Raw genomic sequence first — 20,216 nt, 5'->3', positions numbered from 1 at the left:
TACAGGACTACCCAGACTAGATTGTGATACAATATTCACTGGATTTGATATCCAAGATTCAGCTGCACAGTAAACAGTAAGCCTTTTTTCTTTTAAAAGAAGTATTTGTAGAATCACGTAACAGGTAAAGAAACTATCAGTAGTCTAAATGTGCATTTATGTTATTTGATTTTGGGATTACACAGAATCATGGTTGGTAGCATTGGAAGAAGGATGAGGAGCTGTGGTTGGAAAAAGGCAAGTAGCATTTGTTGAGCATTTGCGAGATGTGTTATGTATAGTATTTTAATCTCCAGAACTACTCTAAGATTGGAGATGTACTTTATCCCCATTGTACAGGTGAAAATAGTGATGGAGCAGGAATTCAAGTGCATTTCTTCCTGTCTTCACAGGCTGTGCTCTATTTTTTTGTACGTGATTGTGAAAGGAGACAAAAAGCTTCAATATCCTAATATAAAATAATAAAAGTAGAAATCGTTATCTTAGTGACCATTGACTTTGAGCAATTATATCCCATTCCATATAGTAGCCCAAAGTTTAAATGCAGAAATATGAACCTGAATTATGATGGCTCTTTTAAATGTTGATGTTAATGGGAGTAAGTATTTGTGTGGGTTTTTTGTTTCTCTGAAACAAATATGAAGAAGACCGTTTTAAGGAAAATACAGCAAATACAGCATGGTAATTTATGGTACCATCATGAAGCAAGAAGTGAAAGAAAGACATTTGAATTTAAATTATTGTTTATAATTGTGTAATTGTATAGGTGTTTCAGTGTCTGTTCCTGAAAATATTCCTGCATCTACTTTTATATATATGATTCTTTCAAGAGATCCAGATCTAGGACAGGAAGTTGAAGTAAGTTTTTTTTTTAATTTTCATCTATTTATTTTTGCCCAACTTGGATGAAAAAAAAAAACCCAAAAGAGTGCTCAATTTTTAATGCACAAAATATTATCTTGCCAGGCTGTTAATTAAAGTGTTCTTCATATGTATGGTAGTCACTGAAGTGAGAGAGGAGACTTAAACCTTTTGATGTAGTAACATAGAATTAAAATGCTCTGGCTTCAAAATGAAAGCAACAGATTTCAAATGGTCTGAAAGCATTGTGAAAAACTAGAGCTTACATCTATTGGCATTTATCTCATGACATTTATGAGCATGAATAGAATGTTCTTTCATTGTTCATTGCCTTTTATTCATCCCAATCAGTTATATTTTCTTTACTATACGTACAATGTGAGTAAAGGATATTTTAGGTCTTCATATTAATTCTGGTTTTAGCAATAATTCATAAAGAGGAGAGAATAAATTTTAAATAACAAGATGGTTACAGCTTAAGTGGGGGTAAAGAAGAAATTTAAGATTATTCATCACTGTATACTTTCTCAGAAATTTTTCTGGTATACATATGACCTATAATCTAATTATATTTGTAAGAAAAAAATGGTTTATTGATGATGCAATATATCATAAATCTGATTAATACACTGCAATACTCTGCCCTAAATTTAGTGAGTCAAATTCTCCACAGAAGAGACTAAGTTTTTTTCTGTTTGTTCATGCTTGCTATAGTGATACACTTACAAATATCACTTGGGACTATGGTTAAAACTAAAAAGTTTGGGAGAAAGCTCTGTGGAGAATTTAGTCTATATATAATTTTTCTGGTTACCTGATTATAATGAGATATTGATTAATACACTTGATTACATTTTTTTGCTCATGTGAGTTTCAGACTGAGGACAGATGACAACACAGGAACAATGTAATTCCTGGTATACCAGGCTCAGCTCATCTATTTGTGTGAATGTGTTAGTGGGTGTGTTGGGAGGATAGAGTCAGGATATTGGGGTATGTGGATGTGTGCATTTAAACTAAAATATGTCCATATGTGTGGTGGATGGGTGTCTACAATAGTATCAGTTATATTTATGTGTCTACGTGCATAGTTTGCATTACCAAAAATTAATGTAATATCTGGATTTTATTGTAAAAGTCATTAGGAAAGAGAAAACAAAAATTTGGAAAATGATGATTAACCATAATGGGAAAAACAAAGAGATTATTTTCATAAGGATATTTAAGAGGATTTTAGTCCAATATAAGCCAACTTTGGTTGTTCACTTACAGGCAAATGAAAGATGGTCAATATGATCATCAAAATGGCTAATATGCATTTTTTGGAAATGGCATTGGGTATCAGATCTCTCAGGTTTTATTGGGGGTTTTTTTATAAGCCAGAATCTGGATGTAAGTGTTTATAGTATAATTTCTTTGTGAAATCCTTTTCAAAATCTTTAATATTTGTTTTGATAATAATGGAGAGAAACATGCCGATGCCCATAAAAGTAATAGCTTTGTGCAAGGCAATATTTTATTTTTGCCATACAGAAAATCAATTCAGAGATGAAATCAAATGGCTTTTTCCAAATAATTCAGTGCCTCCTTTAGCTATACTTCCTCCTTTAGATATCCTCTTTTAGATATATTCAAGAGGGAACAGCTTTTTTTTATATATATTGGAAAAATCTGTAAATGCAACACTTGAAAGTAAACTAATTATGAAATTATTGAAAGCTATTCACCAAAAATGCTCTAGTATTTTAGTATAAAATGCATTGGAAAAAATACAACTAAAATGTGAAAGAATATGTAGATTATTTTTGAAGTCTGGAACTGAAAGTAAGTTCAGATTTTAATTTATAGGCACTGTCTTCACAAAATTTATTTTGGTTTACACCTTGCCAAATCATTGCATCAAAGCTGGCAGTTCAGGATTCATGCTTAATAATGTATTAACCATGTTTGTGTGTGTATGTGTGTGTTGCAGTTTTTAATATTCTTCAGTTAATGCCACTGCCTACTTTGCTTTGGATTCGCGTAATGGTGTCATTTCTAAAACCACTGAACCTTTTTGGACTATGAAACAAATCCTAAGGTGAGACTAAATATAAAACAATGAATACCTTTAAATACCCTTCAATAAAATAATTTTTAAAAGTTTACCTAAGTTGAAATACAAAGTTATCAAATTTATATAATTGCGTTTTCATAGTCACCCAGATCAAGCAGAAATTGATTTTAAAAGAAAATAAATTTAGACGCTTATATGATTCATTATGTGTACTTTTCCATTAGACCTTAGTTAAATATCATTTCAATCGTTGTGGGTGTTTCTGTGGGTGTATATAAAAGTTGGAGAAGGGATTGTCTCCATATTCAACAGCATGGAACAGAGGCAATGTTCTGGGTAATTCACTAAAAGTACATTTCTTTAGTCTTGAATTATCTGAAGAAGTGCCTCTCTCTTTGGCTTTATGTGATTGTGGAGACCTGGTGTGGCCTTTTTTCCCTGCAATGTCCTGATCACATTTGAAATTTGCGAATAATTGGAAAGAAGAGTGAGGTATAAGGAGAAGAAAACACGTAACATATCATTTTTTCCTACCAAATCATCCTGGAAAATGAGACCATTTAAATTTCAAATGTTTTCCAGTTTCTTTAAGCAATTCTGGACATTTCCAGTAGTTGTTATCAGGCTGTTGTTGTGGTGGTGGTATTTGTTTGTTTGTTTAACATCATCTTAACTAAAACATGACTTTCTAAACTGCAAATATTTTTACCAGAACTTATCTCACTATGTGAGAGTTAAAGAAAAAAAAGCAACAGCTATTTTTCCAGGACATTTGGCTCGTTGCTTATAAGAATACTTTTCACCCTGGTACTAGAGGATCGTTTCTTGTATAGTCAATTTTGCTGTTTTCCATTCACTCCTAAACAAATTGCCTTTTTTCTTTTTGTTTCTTTGTTCTCTCACACAAAGTTCAGGATTAACTTTATTTAGAAAGTGCATATTGACATTTTGATTTTATTTATTTATTTTTATGTATTTATTTTGAGATGGAATTTCACTCTTACTGCCCAGGCTGGAGTGCAATGGGGCAATCTCTGCTTACTGCAACTTCCACCCCCCAGGTTCAAGTGATTCTCCTGCCTCAGCCTCCCGAGTTAGTGGGATTATAGGCACCTGCCATCAGGCATGGCTAATTTTGTAGAGACAGGGTTTCGCCATGTTGGTCAGGCTGGTCTCGAACTCCTGACCACAGGTGATCCACCCACCTCAGCCTCCCAAAGTGCTGTGATTACAGGTGTGAGCCACCGTGCCCAGCCAACATTTTGATTTTAATTGTACTTAATTCATAAATTATACTAGAGAGAATTGACATTTTTATCATCATAAACCTAGCAAATTCATGTATTTATTTAATAATTTTATTTGAATCCTTCAATAACATTTTGTATTTTCTCTATAAAGTTCTTACACATCATATGTTTAATATTCCTTGAGTTTTATTGCAAATACTTGTTTTCTAATTGTTATTTCTGGTTTTATAGAAAACTATTGATCTTGTATCTTACTCTTAAAAACAGCAAACTTGCTAAAACTTTACATTGATTCTAATAATTTTGAAGTGATCTTTTATTTTTCTGTGTTAACATTCATAAAATATCTGTGGAAATTTGCAGTTGTTTCTTTCTCTCTAATCTTTATAAAATTTTATTTATATTATCTATCTTATTTTCCTGATGAGGACTTCCAAAACAACGTTTCTTAGAAATGGTAATAGCAGGCATCCTTGTCTTGTCATGATTTTAAAAGACATTGTTTAATTGTTTCAAACAACAATGCTTTTTACAGTAGAATTTTGGTGGGTAATCTTCCTTAAGTAAAGAAAATTATTTTTTTTATTCCTAGTTTGTTTAGAGGTTTTATCAGAAATTCGATGTTGACTTTCATAATTTTTCTTCATCTACTCAGATGATTATATTGCTTATTTTCCCTTAATTTATCAATGTTTTGAGTTACTTTAATACATTTTTTAATTTTTATAGCATCCTTGTGTTCTGACCTGTAACCAATCCCATATGAGATCGTCTTCAATATATAGTGCTGAATTCAATTTACCAATCATTTAATTTTGATATTTGAGTCCTGATTTTTTACCTCTTCTCTGACTAAAGTTCATGGTGCTTTTTTAAAACTTACTTATTTCTTTACTCCCCACCCATGAAGTCACCTTTAGAAGGTATACAAAATCTATTTGGACAGTTGAGAAATTGTCTGCTGGGCCTCAATAGGGCATCACTGGCCTCAGCAAGCTTACATGTTAATTTCATGCCTTGACAATTCTCACACCAAATATGTATGTATTGGTAGTATAATTAGTATAATCTTGATTACGAATTTCTTTCTGAACCCACGTGTGTGTGTGTGTCCCTCATATAATTTTTTTTCAGTAGTATCCTAGAAGGATTGTGGCAAACTGTTTTACATTTCCAACAACCTCTTCTAAAAGCAAACAAAAGCAAACGTTCACTGGTAAAATTTCACTGTTTTTTTGGTTTACATGTCAGTCTTCCCCACTAAAATGTGACTTCATCCATGGTAAGATTATTTATAATTCAGATCTTTTCTCTACTATTCTGCACAGTGCATCAAAAGTGGCCAAGAAGTATTTCTTGAATAAAAGCATGAACTCTAGCTACCAATTTTAAGTGCTTTATAAAATGTAAAACACCAAGAAACAATAAATTCATTGGTTCAAAAACATTGTATTTAATACCTTCTGTATGCAAAATGCTGTGTTTATACTCTTATCCCAACTTCTACGCCACCACACATTTCATTTTTCTCCCATATTTTTTCAAAACAAGCAATTTATACATTTTTCTCCTACTATTTTACTGAACAAATAGTAAATTTTTTTTTCTGGACAACACTAATTAAATGGTAATATGTTGTTGGTTGTGTCAGATTTTAGTTAAATATTCCTTGTGATCTTCAGACATTTTTTCAGCTATTTAAAATATACCCAAAATAGAAGTTCCAATAACGTATAATCTCATAGGATTAAATATAATTTTGAGTTATTTTTCTTTATAAATATAATCTGCTTATTGGCCATAGAATTACATTTAATAAAACAAAATTAAAATCATTGTTTGACTTCATCACACTTATTCGTGATTACCTTGTTAGACCACATTTCTTCATTATTTGAGGCATTGTAATATCATCTCTTCAAATGAAGCATTAGATTTTTTAAGGATTCTAAAGGATTTGTGTTCTTTCTAATTTTTCCAAAAGTAAGATAGTTCTTTAGTTGCACAGATTAGTTTTTCCTAAACAATAAAGCTTACTCTTTTATTTTGGTACTTCTACAAATTTAAATCTGATATGTATGCCCAAAACGAACATTGGAAAATATGATCTAAGTTACATGAAAATTAGAAGCATAATTGCAGAAATCTGTACAAAGGTACAAAAGATACTCTTTTTGACAAATGGCCTTATACTGTTTGGGGTGTGGGTCTACATTCTTATGCTTCCAATTTTCTAAAGTGTTTTTCAATTTTATTTTTAAAGTATTTTTTATGTAAAGGGAAATTAATTGCTTTTTTTTTTTTTTTTTTTTTTTGAGATAGTTTCACTCTTTATTGTCCAGGCTGGCCTGCAGTGGCATGATCTTGGCTCACTGCAACTTCTGCCTCCCAGATTCAAGTGATTCTCCTGTCTCAGCCTCCTGAGGAGTTGAGACTACAGTCACCTGCCACCACACCTGGCTAATTTTTGTATTTTTAGTAGAGATGGAGTTTCACCGTGTTGGCCAGTCTGGTCTTGAACTCCTGACCCCCGGTGATCTGCCAGCCTCAGCTTCCCAAAGTGCTGGGATTACAGGCATGAGCCACCGCACCCGGCCAAAACTGCATATTTTAAGCACTTTATAAAAACCCACATTCTATCTTCTCTTATTTATTTTAGCATTTCCATTTAGTGATTGCTGTGAGAAATAGGGAAAACCGGTCTTTGGAGTTATGCATTGGCACCATCAGTATCAACGTCCAGAATGTCAATGATGAGAGTCCTGTTCTTATGTAAGCAATGAGTAATCTAAATATTTAATTGATAAGATTAAGCCACAGAAATTTTTCTCATAGCAGGATAAAGACCAGTGTTTGGCTATTGTTTCCACTGTTAATTTTTTTAAAATGTTTTAAATGATCTAGAAGGTAAACCTCGATGAGTTGTATTTTATTGTTCTTTTTACATGCACTGGAAGCCAACTCATTGATATTTTGCCCTTGAAACTACAAAAGAGAATCAATATTTTTTTGGTGGAATATCCAAAGCTTCATATTTTTCTGGTATTTATTTTTAATAATAAAATATTATAGAAAATGTACATTGATATGTTCATATTGCAAAGTCAATGTAGGTATTTAAGAGAATTTGCGCAATAAGCACTTGCTGATATCGACATATGCCCAAACACAAAGATAATGAAAATCATTGCAAAAACATTTGTAGTATTTTGTAATCTGGAATAAAGTACAATTTACCAATCAGTAGAAGGACTTGAAAAATGATACAGGTAAAAGAAACTTTTAGGTTCTTTTTATAAAATGTAAACATTTTCTAATAGATTTAATAATGTACAATGAAAAACCATTAAGAAGGCCAGACCTGAAACTGTTACACGATACATATTATATGAAATTTAAAATATTTGCTGTGTAACATAGATGAAGAGACATTTGTTTATAGTGATTGATAAAAAACATCATTTGGTCCCACAGATCTATACCAGATGCACCTATAAATATTTATGAAAATCTCTGTTGGAACAAAGCTGGTCACGTTGACAGTGACTGATTGAAACATGGGGGACTCAGCACATTATGAGCTTATAGGGACACAAAAAGAATTTTCTATAAATGAAGGTAAAAATTTTATGGAGCATGATTTTATAAAATATATTAAAGTGTTTTTTAACTAGTGAAAAATAAACCTGATTATTATTCTATCAAGATGAAACAATCTTTAAAATATTTAGCAGCATCTTTAGCATATTTTCATGAGGTAGAAATGATTATTTCTTCCTTCTCAGAAGTATGGAAATGGTTGGTATAATCTGGCTGCTACAGGAGGCTCCCAAACAATTCAAACTCACAATAGCATTTCCTGGGATTTTATTGTATGATTATTTTTTTTCTTTGAGGAGTAAGTTTTCCTGTGGAAACCAGAGCAGTCGTAAACATAAATTGAATATTTATTATATCACATATATAATAACTTTGCATACATAATAACCCCTTTGGGTTTTTACTATCCTAATTCTCACATAACATGATGCCTGGAAAATATTTTAATTTATCCAAGCTCATGCAGCCGATTTCTGTGGTAGAATCTGCACTTAAATTCAATCTGCTGGATTTTGACATTTGTAACTCTTAACTACCTTCCACATGGCCAAAAGTTTGGAGTTTCTAGCCCTAACGACATAAATATAAAACAAGAAGAGGAAGAAAAGAAAGATGTCTTCTCTTTTTAAGAGGTGATGTACATTTTCACACATGAAAAGAGCTGAGTTAAACACAAACCATCTATCATATCAGCCAAAAGAGCTCCTGGTAGAGAGCCAGAATCTGAGAGGGACAGGGAAGATGACTTGTGGAGAGAAGGTTCAGTGAGTCACAAGTTAAGGGGGGAGATATATATATATATCACACACACACACATACACACACACACACATACATATATAAAGAAAGGGTGCCAGAACTGGCAGTGAAAAGGGGATGGTAGCAGAGATGGGTGATTAATTACATACCGGGGAATTGATAAAAAACTAAAGATAAATGAGGGATGGTTTCTTCGGTCAGAGATGTGAGTAACAATTGTGGAAAATGAGAAAACTGTAATGAACCATGTGGGGATAAATTAAAGGTATCAGAATGAACTTATATTTTTCCATATATATATATATATATATTTGTACATGTATATCTGTGTATATGCGTGTGTGTGGTTAACATTGATGTAACTATATGTGTACATATATGCAGAGACACGCAAACATAAATGCATACATTTTTGTGTCCCTACTTAAAGAGTGAAAGAACTTAGGAGCATAATATCAGAATGGCCATGAGTACGGCTATTACTCAGATAATGCGTTTTAAATACCATTTTTCCCCATAGAAGCTTTTTAGAGGAATGACTCTTTTTGAGGCCACAGTAGTTAAAGTATAAAATGAGCAAGAAAGCAAGAACATGCTCAAAGAATGATGAAGGTATGTCAAAAACAAACAAAAATGCCAGAAATCAGCTTGAATTGTTCCCCCTTCCCAATTCTAGAGCAATCTAAACATCAAAATAAATAATACAGTTTATAAATTATAAAATGAGACTCCATGAGTCCATTGGATATAAATACAAAGATAAATGGACAGTTTGATGAAAAACAAGATGCTTACATAGTTTCAAAATATCTCTTTTCAAATTATGATTGTTATTATTATTTGAGACAGAGTCTCACTGTGTCACCCAGGCTGGAGTTCAGTGGCATGATCTCAGCACTGCAACCTCTGGCTCCCAGGTTCTAGTGATTCTCCTACCGCAGCCTCCCAAGTAGCTGGGACTAAAGGCACCCACCACCATGCCCAGCTATTTTTTTTTTTTTTTTTTGTATTTTTAGTTGAGACAGGATTTCACCATGCTAGCCAGGCTAGTCTTGAACTCCTGACCTTGTGATACACCCACACTGGCCTCCCACAGTGCTGGGATTACAGGCGTGAGTCACTGCACACAGCCTACAAAAACTTACCATTTACAAAGGGCAAAATAGCAACTTTGGAGTAGAGAAAACTGGCAGATACTCACAGAGTCAAGTAATTAAAATGGACTTCATCAGTAATGAGACAAACTGATAACATTTAATAAGAATGCAGTGTAATTTCTATGATATTTAATCAAAAGTTACATAACCTGAATCTAATCATGAGCTCACATTAGGCAAACCCAACTTGAGAGACGTTCTCCGAAATTACTAGTCTGTAATCTTCAAAAAGTTCAAAGTCATGAAACTCAAGGGAAGATTGAAGACCTTTTCCATACTGAAGGAGACTAAAGACACATGACAACATGCTATTCTGAATTGGATCTTTTGCTATAAAATATGTTGAGACATATACTGAAATTTAAGTGGAGGTCTTGGTGTTAGATGTATTGACGTTAACTTTCCGATTTTGATGTACCATGGCTGTTTGAAGAATACCCTTGCTTTTAGGAAATGTATATTGAGGCATCAGGTCAGCTACTTATTCTCAAATTGTTCTGAAAAAACAAACAAAACTCTTACATGAACTTGTAATTATTTTTAAAATTTAATAATTATAGTAAAACAGAAATGAAAGAGAAAAGAATGATAGCTATAGAAGAAAAGCAGAGAAGAGCCAATACTTTAAATCATGTTCTAAAAATTCCTGAAGAAGCAAACCTCTGACAAATACTCAGAGGTATCATCCAAAAAAAATTCCTAAAATAAAAGATTTGAAAAGGCAAACTAGGTTCTTGGAAAAACTAATCCATAATGGCTGAATCTGAGCCAGATTTTAATAAACTATTAGATGTTAATTTTTTAGAAAAGTATTTGGGCCTTTAGGAAAAAAGAGTAGGTCACTTACAAGGGAGTAATATTAATAAATTGTTAGAAGACTTTTCTATAAGTTAACAGAGTAACATATTTAGGAAACCCAAGGACACAAAATGTGATTTAACAAGTTTACATTCAGCAAAATGACCTCATATATAAAAGACAACATATAAATATTTGAGAACATGGGAAACAATATCTCCTATTAGTTCTTCCTGATGCATCCACTGGAGAATGCATTCTAGACAACCAAAATACCTAGAAAGGTAAGAATGTAAGAAATGAGAATGAGCATCAATTATATTTTTACCTCTAGATTAAAAATCAAGGTTATAAAGGAGAGAGCACATTTCACATAAGGGTTACATGCTCTGCAAATATAGATGAGATAAAATTATTTAGAAAGCAATTCTCAATGAAAACATTATCAGCTTTTCTTTTTGTTGATTTCTGTTGTTTTTCTCATTGCCTACTGTCCCCAACTCCACCTACACCCTCTTCACCACCCCTACTCCACCTCAGTTGTCTCTGCCTGGATTTCCTGTACTCATTTTTCAACACTCAGCCTAGCCTGCACTCTGCGCTTCCTACCCCACCCACCATGACCCTCCCATGAAATATGTTCTGAAATATGTAGTTAAGAAGGCTTCTCTCTTTCCCTGTCACTTATCCAACCACCATTCCTTACAGATCCACAGTTGTGACTAGCGTGTGAGTTTCATCAGATCAATGACTGACCTTTATTTTATCCTTAGAACTAACCATGCCACTATTTTTAATTCATAACTTACTCATTTTATGTGTAATGAAAAAAATTGCATCTGCCTGCCTTTTAGATTCAGGAGAGGTCACACTTGCCTATTCTTTGGATTATGAAGACATAGTCACCCCAAAGTCTTGGGTATTATATTTTAGAGCTTATGACAATGAACGAATACATTCAACAACTGGGACAATCACAGTGTTTCTACAAGATGTAAATGACAATCCACCTCAATGCTCACAGGATATTTACATGTAAGTTATGATAGCAATTTTTGGTCTTCAGATTTTGGCACAGAGAAAGTAGGAGAAAAACAAATGGATAAGCATCGTACCATCCCTGGAATGAAGCCGAAGCCTTTCATTCTTTCCTTTATTTTCAGACACTATGAAGCTTCTCTTTCCATTTCCTCCCTGGTACAAGTGGATCTACTTTATTAATTATTTAAAAAGTATAAAAATTAAAGCTAGAAAGCCAAAGGATTATTTTATTTAGCTTCATGCTTTCAGGGAGTTAAAAGAGCTATTATATGAGAAATCATGTATTTGTATAAATACAAGGTTATAGTTCATTTTATATTTTACTGACATTAACTTAATGATACCTCTAAAGCCACATACAAACTTACTTTCTTTGTTCTAGCTTTTAAACTACATAGAAATTTAAAATGCAAGTATGATATATTATTTCTATTATTAAAATGGAGTTAATTTACTCACAAAGATTACACAGTTAATACACAGTGGGCTGGATCCTGAAACCTCGATTTTCTGATCCTTAGTATATTGCTCTCTACAGAATACAAGAGGTCTTTAACTTAGAAAGACTTAACTTAGTCTAGGAGTAATCTGGTAACATATTCTTCTTTGATATTCTAGTAACATATCTCATTCCAACAGTATGCGGTTACAGAATTAATGATAGATCACATGATAATCTGTTAATAATTAACGATCACCAATGATAATGATCACTTAAGTAATATTGATATTATACTATTATATATCATATAGAAAATTTGAGGAAAACCATAGTAATCTGTGCTTCCAGCAACAAAAGACTATCTAGATGGACCTAAAATAAATTATATGCAGTAGAATTTTGATAGTCCTGCAAGTTCAACAATAAAAGCTCCTGCTTACTTAAAATGTTCACTTTCATAGCAGAAAAGATATTTTATAATACATTATAAAAGATTTTTGGTGGTCTGCCCTTGAATTATTTTCTCCCACTGAAAACAATATTTTATGAATACAAATGCAGGAGTATATTTGACCACTTTATAATAAAAATGCCCAAAATACACATACTGAAATGGTGCCATTGCTCCATTATACTCAAAAATCAACTTTTAGTTTGTTTGTAAACTTTTTGTCAGAGATGTTCTGCTGAAAACCAAAAGGCCAAAGAACAAGAATTCTGTAGCCTCTCCAATAGTTGTTTGCTTTTACTTTCTATTTCAGCTAGTAGTCTACAGATTCATATTGGAGGGTGTTAGCATTTTTGTTCTAAAACATTTTTCATATTAACAAATTAGACAACTCACCTTTTATTCCTCTATTATTTTAATTGTAATGTATTTTAAATGTTTAACATTAGATATTTTCTTTTAAAAAAGAGAAAAATATCATTATAATTTTGTGTACTAGTCAAGATACTAGTGATTGCTGTTTTAAAAAATAACGTACGCATATATCACTGGCTAAACCCAATAAGCATTTCTTTGCCCCTTATGCAAAGAGTGGTGCAGGTTGGTGGGCTCTACTGTGTGGCACTCTATGCTGTGACTCAGGGATCCTGGACTACTCAATTGTTTGGCTTTGCAGTATGTTGCCTTGTGCTCCCAACCACATGAAGAGAAGTGAGAAAGACAGCATGTGGAAGGTACCCCCAGATTTTAATCATCATACTGAGAACTGATATAATGCATTTCCACTTGCATTTCATTTGCTAGCATATCCCACATAGCCTACTGCAGTAGCTATAGGGAAACTGGGATATAGAGAGGGACATAGGAATATTGGTAAGAATAAACAGTCCCTGCTAACTATCAAATTTAATAGTCAATAGTTCTGTTTTCTTATTTTTAAGTGGGAGACAAGTATATATTATCTGAGTAAAGAAAAAGTATGGGACATTTAATTTCAAGAGATCACATAGAGATCTAGGATTTATAAATATAAAATTATTAATCTGAGATACTAATTTCCATTTTGTTCAATGATAATATGTGTGCATAATACTAAAGTTGCTGCTTATTCATCTAGCATAATAGCAATTCAATTCCCTTAGCCTCAGCAAGGATGCCAAATAATTTCTTATCTTACACACTTTTTCATCAATGTACTTTTCTTATTGGCAGAAGTGATTATTTAAAAGATCACATTTTTAAACATCTATTAAATATTATCATCTGCATAAATCTAGATTAACATGCTATACCACATTTTTCTCATATTCTACTCATTTCAGAATTGAATGTCCTGAAAACATCCCAATTGAAACTTTTAGTCTCTCTAACTTGTACAGATAAGGATGGAAATGCTCCCAATAACAATATAACATATCATTTGATTATGGATGCCTTTTCAAATGTAACATTTACCCTCACAAACAATGAACTGAGAGTAAGTATTTTTAAGTTGCTCTCTGGTTGTGTCCCTGTGATTAACCTTAGATAGAAAAATATTTTCATGATTATAAAATTCTTAATGAACTACAGTAATTCAAATAGCTGATGGCAGAATTTGTTCCTGGATTTTTAATTGAACCTTAAATTACCAAAAACATATCTTAGTTTGAGATGAATGCTGGAATGCAGTTTTGATCTTTGGAACTGAACTAGGAAGGATATAAATTTCCTAAAACAAATGGCTGTATAATAAAATACTGTCTATTTCTTTGGAATGTGTCAAAACTACTGAAACGGGTTCATTCCCTTGACCCCTATGCAGGACTTGTGAAGGGGGTGTCTCATTTACTCAGCCCTCAGCTCTAAACCCCTCACGGGATGGGGAGCACGCAGGTGAGCCAATGTGGTGGCTGTGACTCATGCCTCTGGGCACTGGCAGGAGTACAGCTCTGTGCTTCACCATGGCCTCTAAGGGGGTACCTGTGACCCTGGAGCCCCAGAGGGCATGTGTTACAGTGTGCTCTTTTAGCTTTGCTGTCCATGTACAGCTTCAGTGTTTAACAGCTCAGTGGAGGGTCGGGGTGACAGCCTTTCACACCCATCCTCTTGGTACCTAAGTTCTTGTCCAGCATCCAGGAAGAATCAGGCCGCACAAATAAACTGAAGAGTGGTGAACGTAGAATATTTTATTGAGTGGTGGAAGTGACTCTCAGTGGGATGGGGAGCTGGAGAGGGGATGGAGTGGGAAGGTGGTCTTCCTCTGGAATTTGGCCCCAACCAAACTCTTCTCTGAAGTCCCACTGTCAAGCTGCTCTCTCTGATGTCCAGCTACTGCTTTTCTTCTCTCCTTCTCTGCTGCTCAGCCACTCTGCTGCTCTGCTGTCCCTCTGCCAGTGGAGCCTGAGATTATGGGTACAAGATGTGGGGTGGGGCAGGCCAAGATGGTTTTGGAAAAGGCAACATTTGGATGGGAAAACAGGAATACATGTTCTCACTTTGGCCCATAGTCCCAGGCTTGGGGGTGTGGCCTTAGCTGGGGACCACCCTCTTCTACCCAGTATTTCCCTGTCTCCTGTCCATATCACTACCATAGTTACTTTTAATAAATATAATCAATAACTATCAAAAATGGTATATGAAGATAATATGCATACTTTATTACTGTATTCTGGGATGTGCCATAGCTCAAATATTTTACCAATTAAAGAAATCTAGAACTTTATTTCCAATAAATTTTGAGACCTAAGTCAGGCTATATGTTGTTATACTCACATATTTTTAAAAGAATAGGTGGGGTTTGATTAGACATTGTGTTCAACAAAGATTCCTGGGTAATGGCTGAACATTGCTATGATAAAAGTTGTTCAAACCCATGTTGAGTTTGTTTTCATTAACAGATAAGAAACCAAACACGGTTTGGATGAGTAGACACAGGAAACAGCACTTCTTTTTTACCTTATTTTGATACTGAATTCATTGCAAATGGACCTTTATCCAAGTTGCATTCCATACAAACCCCTAACATTATCATTCTCTGTCTTATACTTTGTGGCTGACATGCACAGAACCACTTTCACAATCTTAAAACAATGGATGTCCTTCACCTTGCTTTTAGTCCTGCTGTTCATGATATTCATACTGCTAGAAATTCCTCCTCAGTTATGTTGTGTCCCCAGTACTCACACACTTCTGCATAGCTCTCATGGCTTTGTTTAGAGATTGTTTCTTTTAAGAGCCATCCCTGATATTTCTTCTCCCTCTTGTCTGGATTAGGCACAGGCACATCTCATTGGGTTCTTGCATCATTTTGTATCTCTCCCACCATAGCACTATTCACACATTCCATCTGTTTCTCCCATCAGATGGTAAAAGAAAAAATCTGTTATTAAACTAGTTTCTGACATATATTCAATGTTTTTAGATATATATATATAGATAGATTAATGAACAATGAATGGATATAAATCTACCATTTGGTAGAAGAAATAAGACCTAGTGTTTGATCAGTAGGGTGACTGTAGTTTACAATAATCCATTGTATAATTCAAAACAGAAGAAAATAATATAGATATTTCTAGTGTAAAGAAAAGACAAATATTTAAGGTGATGGATATCCCAATTACACTGACTTGATCTTTACAAATTATACAAATATATTGTTGCATGTACCCCAAAATATGTACATTATGTATCAATAAAACACTAAAAATGCTGAATGAGTAAATAAAATGAACAAAATTATACTGTAAAAGTCATTTTTGTAAGACATTGACAGGATTTACTAACATTATTGCCAGATGCATCAATGCCACGTTTTCATAATTCCTTGCAATTAGAATATATTGTTGATATGACTAGAATATCAAAACAGATACTTGTAAACTACATATGTTACATTTGTATCCTGATAATGATGGAAAATAATACAATATCAAAAATATCCTCAATTAGGAATATGAAGATCATGGCATGAAAAACATTTCTTTGAATCTCCCTTATTCATGCAACTCTAACAAGAATAAAACAAATAAAACAAGCATACAAAATACATGAGTAAACAACAAAATTTTTGTAGTGGGCCTGTTCTAATTTGACTAAACCCATAAAACCAGCCACATAAATTTCCTAGAAGCGAAACCATTGATACAGAGTATTTTATGATGGCTTTCTACCTTTGCCTGAAAATTATGAAAAATTGATCTTTATTAAATTCCCTGGCATATGGCATAACCTCTTTTTCTTTTTTCCAACTATTATTGGAAGGAGAACAATAGCATTTTTCTCAAAGGGTGATTAAGTTCAGAAAAAGTCATAAAGTAGCAACATCCTTATCTTAAAGAAGCTAGAGAAAAGAAGCTAGTGTGTAAAAAAAGAAACTGACACAATTTTAATGTTTAGGGAATAAAACATTTACTAGAAGAACATAGAAAGAACATGTGTTTGGCTCTCCAATGATGTTTGAGTTTTAAACTCATAAAAGGGCATAATTAAAATATAATTTTTTAAAATTAAAAATAAAACATTTGTTCTTAGATGCCATACATTGGCATATGTATTATATTAATGAGATAAAAAGATTAGCAATCACTCAAAACTATGATTTATAATAAGCACCAAAAATTTTTTGTTAAAATAATGATTACAGCTCTAGTAGACTAGTAGCTATTAACTTTAAATTTACCTTTACTCATGGAGGAATGATATTCACCAGGGTGCCAGTGATAGCCATACAATTGTAATGTTTAACAATGAATTACTATTTAATGAATCCAAATGATTTCATATGCAATATATTGAACTTATTAATAAAATAATAAAAAGGAATATTTCTTTAAGTCAGTATTACTAATCATGTATTTTATGAGGTTATTTCTCTTTAATGAGCATTGACCTGAAAAATCACCCCAATATATTTTTACTAGTCAATTCATTTTTTAAATTATTATTTTATGATGTAATATTTGATATTAGATAACAGAAGTAACATATTTGCAAGTAATAAAGCATAGCAATAAAATGAACCCCTGAGCCCATCATCTCACTTCAGAAATTGAACATTACTAACAGCTGTGCTGCTACCCTTTGCCATCCCTCTGCTTGTCTTCTAGACACAACCAGTATTCTGAATTTTGTGTTTGTCATTGACTTGGGGATTTTATAGTTTTGTCATCAATGTACATATTACTAGATAGCCTTGTTATGTTTGCTTAGTTCTTGACCTTTAAAAAAGTGGTATACCTATGCAGTCTTCTGTAACTTGATATTTGATTCATTATGTGTTTGAGTCATTATTGTTTAGGGAGTACTTGTTTATCATATCTATCATCTATCTGTCTATCATCTATCTGTCTATCAGTCACTTAGTTGCTGTAATGTTCCATTATATATCTTAATATTCCATTGTATGACTATAACCATTCTCCCATTGGTAGAGATTTGAATTTCCTCCTGGTTTTTGTGTGTTATGTATATCATTGTAATGAGCATTCTTGTGTGTTTCTCTTAGTGCCCCCAGATCAGAACTGCCATGTTATAATGTATTTAAATGTTCAGCTGTATGAGTTAGTGCCAAGTTGCTTTCCAAAGAGGTTATACCACCTTATACTGTCACCTGAAATGGATATGCATTGCTTTTGAGCAATATTCTTATAATAACTGCTACTGCCACATCGTTTAACATGTTTTTGCCTAATTGATAATCAGATTGCACATCATTCCATATATTCACCAAATATGTGAATAGACATTAAATATTTGTGTTTCCTTTGTGTGAAAAGCATAATCATGTCTTTATCCATTCTGTTTTGTTATTATTGGTGTGATATACTCTGATATTTTGGAAAATATCCTATATTTTCTCGTAAATATTTTTACAAGTGGCATTTCATATTTAAGTTTTTCTAAATGTAAAAGAACTTATTTTGTGGTCTGCAGTAAAGTAGGAAAGCAATTAATTATTTTTCACTATTTGGAGCACCTACTCTCACAGTGATATTTCTACAGAGACTTCTAATGCTATCTCTGACACATATAGAATTTCCATAGATGCTGTGTCTGCCTCTGGCTATTTCCTTATTGTAGTTGTAGTTCTTTTCATTGTTAAATTTATGTCTGTATTTTCATATTCTCTTAATATTGATAGAAAAGGCATACAATAAATTTACAAAATAATTACTGGTGTAAATTGTTAACTTCCTGACTGATATATGATTCAGTGCCATTGTTCTCTTTGTTACTTTATCTATTTAGAATATAGACTACAGAATTCTAATATTGAAAAGCACCTTAGAGATTACTTAATATGCTACTTCGTTCACAAAAAACTATTTTGCCCCATTTGACTATTTCATTTACGGACTCTGATTTCTATAATTCTGGGAACACTGTAGAATTTTGAGAAAACAGTTTTATTCACCTATCCTTTTTGCACAAACTCAGTATCCAGTTGCTACACATAACTTCCCTCCTTAATAGGTATTGGCTGTTTATTGAGAAAAAATAGTTAATGCGAATGTGGCTGAGGCACAAAAAGGCCTTCAGAAGAACTGAAGACACAGCACGCGATCACATTCTTTCCACTCCTCCCCTTGGATGGCCCCAGCTCTAGGCTACAACCACCCTGAGGATTGTGAGGAGGAAGACTCTTGCCACTTCCCTTTGTATTTAATGTTATTAAAGATCCTGAAAGCATCATGCCTGCCATGCACATTCTTCCCAGGAGAGTAAAGTGAAAGAGCAAAAATATGAGATGCTTTGACCTCTCCCAGCAGAATGGATCTCAAGTTCTGTTTTTGTGTAATTTTGAAGCTTGCAATTCAAAGCTTGCTGCCTACAGATTATTTCCACTAATACTAACCCAGATCTAACTCATTTTGAAAGAACACAAATTCACGACGACTACTTTTTACACATCATAGTAACTATTTATGAAGATAATGCATAAGAAAATGGCAGTCTATGACAAATGAATCAGTGTGAACAAATGCACATAAATATGATACCCTACTTTTGCTCTTAGCATACTTTTACAATGTATGGTAATAATTACAAAGTGCCAGAATATAAAGTAATATCATCTTAGTTTTGCAATAAACTTATAGTTGTATATTATATAAAACTTTGCAGTACAGAATCCACTAGCTACATATACCTTGGAGCTCATGAAATGTGTTTTGTCCAAATTAAGATATGCTACAGTTTTCAATTAAGCAAATAATTTCATAGAATTAGAATGAACAAATATGTAAACATCTCATCAATATTTTTGATATTGATTGTAATTTAAAATGCTGGCATTTGGGATATGTTTGACTAAAATACTTTATTAAAATTAATATTACCTGTTTATTTGTATTATTTTAAAATATGGCTACTAGAAAGGTTTAAATTTCATATGTGGCACACATTTATGACTCATGTTATATTCCTATTGGACAATGCTGTTCTAGAATATCATTTTTACTAATTCGTTACCAATATCAGTTTCGTATGTCTTCATTTTGGATTCATATAAATAACAAAAGAGATATTTAACCAAAGAAAACAAAGTGAACCATTGATACACTGTTTTTCATCTACAGATTGGACCTAGACATCTGGATTTTGATAATGCTATTTTTGCAGGAATGCATTTCAAACATACATTGTTTGTGAAAGTGTCTGATGAAGGAAGTCCTGTACTATCAAGTGAGAAATTACTAATTTGAAATATTAAAATAGTTTGACATAGAAAACACCCAGTGCATTTAAAAATTGGGTCTCAGAAGTTTGTCGTATTTATAAGTATTTAAATAATCTGTTATAAAAAAGTATGCAATCTATT

General features: G+C 32.9%; 1 protein-coding gene across 1 annotated transcript in view; it reads left to right on the top strand.

Annotated features, from left to right (window-relative positions):
• The first annotated feature begins 19,980 nt into the window (after positions 1-19,980).
• The window catches only part of LOC117072996 (desmocollin-2-like), a 31,581-nt gene continuing 31,345 nt past the window's right edge, over positions 19,981-20,216 (top strand). Inside the window, exon 1 of the mRNA XM_033193486.1 lies at positions 19,981-20,080. Coding sequence (XP_033049377.1) covers positions 20,020-20,080 — 61 coding nt within the window. The 5' untranslated portion in view covers positions 19,981-20,019. The remainder of the gene's footprint in view (positions 20,081-20,216) is intronic.

The sequence above is a fragment of the Trachypithecus francoisi genome, unplaced genomic scaffold, assembly GCF_009764315.1.
Source record: "Trachypithecus francoisi isolate TF-2019V2 unplaced genomic scaffold, Tfra_2.0 Lachesis_group4, whole genome shotgun sequence".
Classification (NCBI taxonomy): domain Eukaryota; kingdom Metazoa; phylum Chordata; class Mammalia; order Primates; family Cercopithecidae; genus Trachypithecus; species Trachypithecus francoisi.
The sequence above is the reverse complement of the archived record's forward strand: the minus strand, read 5'-3'. Positions and strand labels throughout refer to the sequence as shown.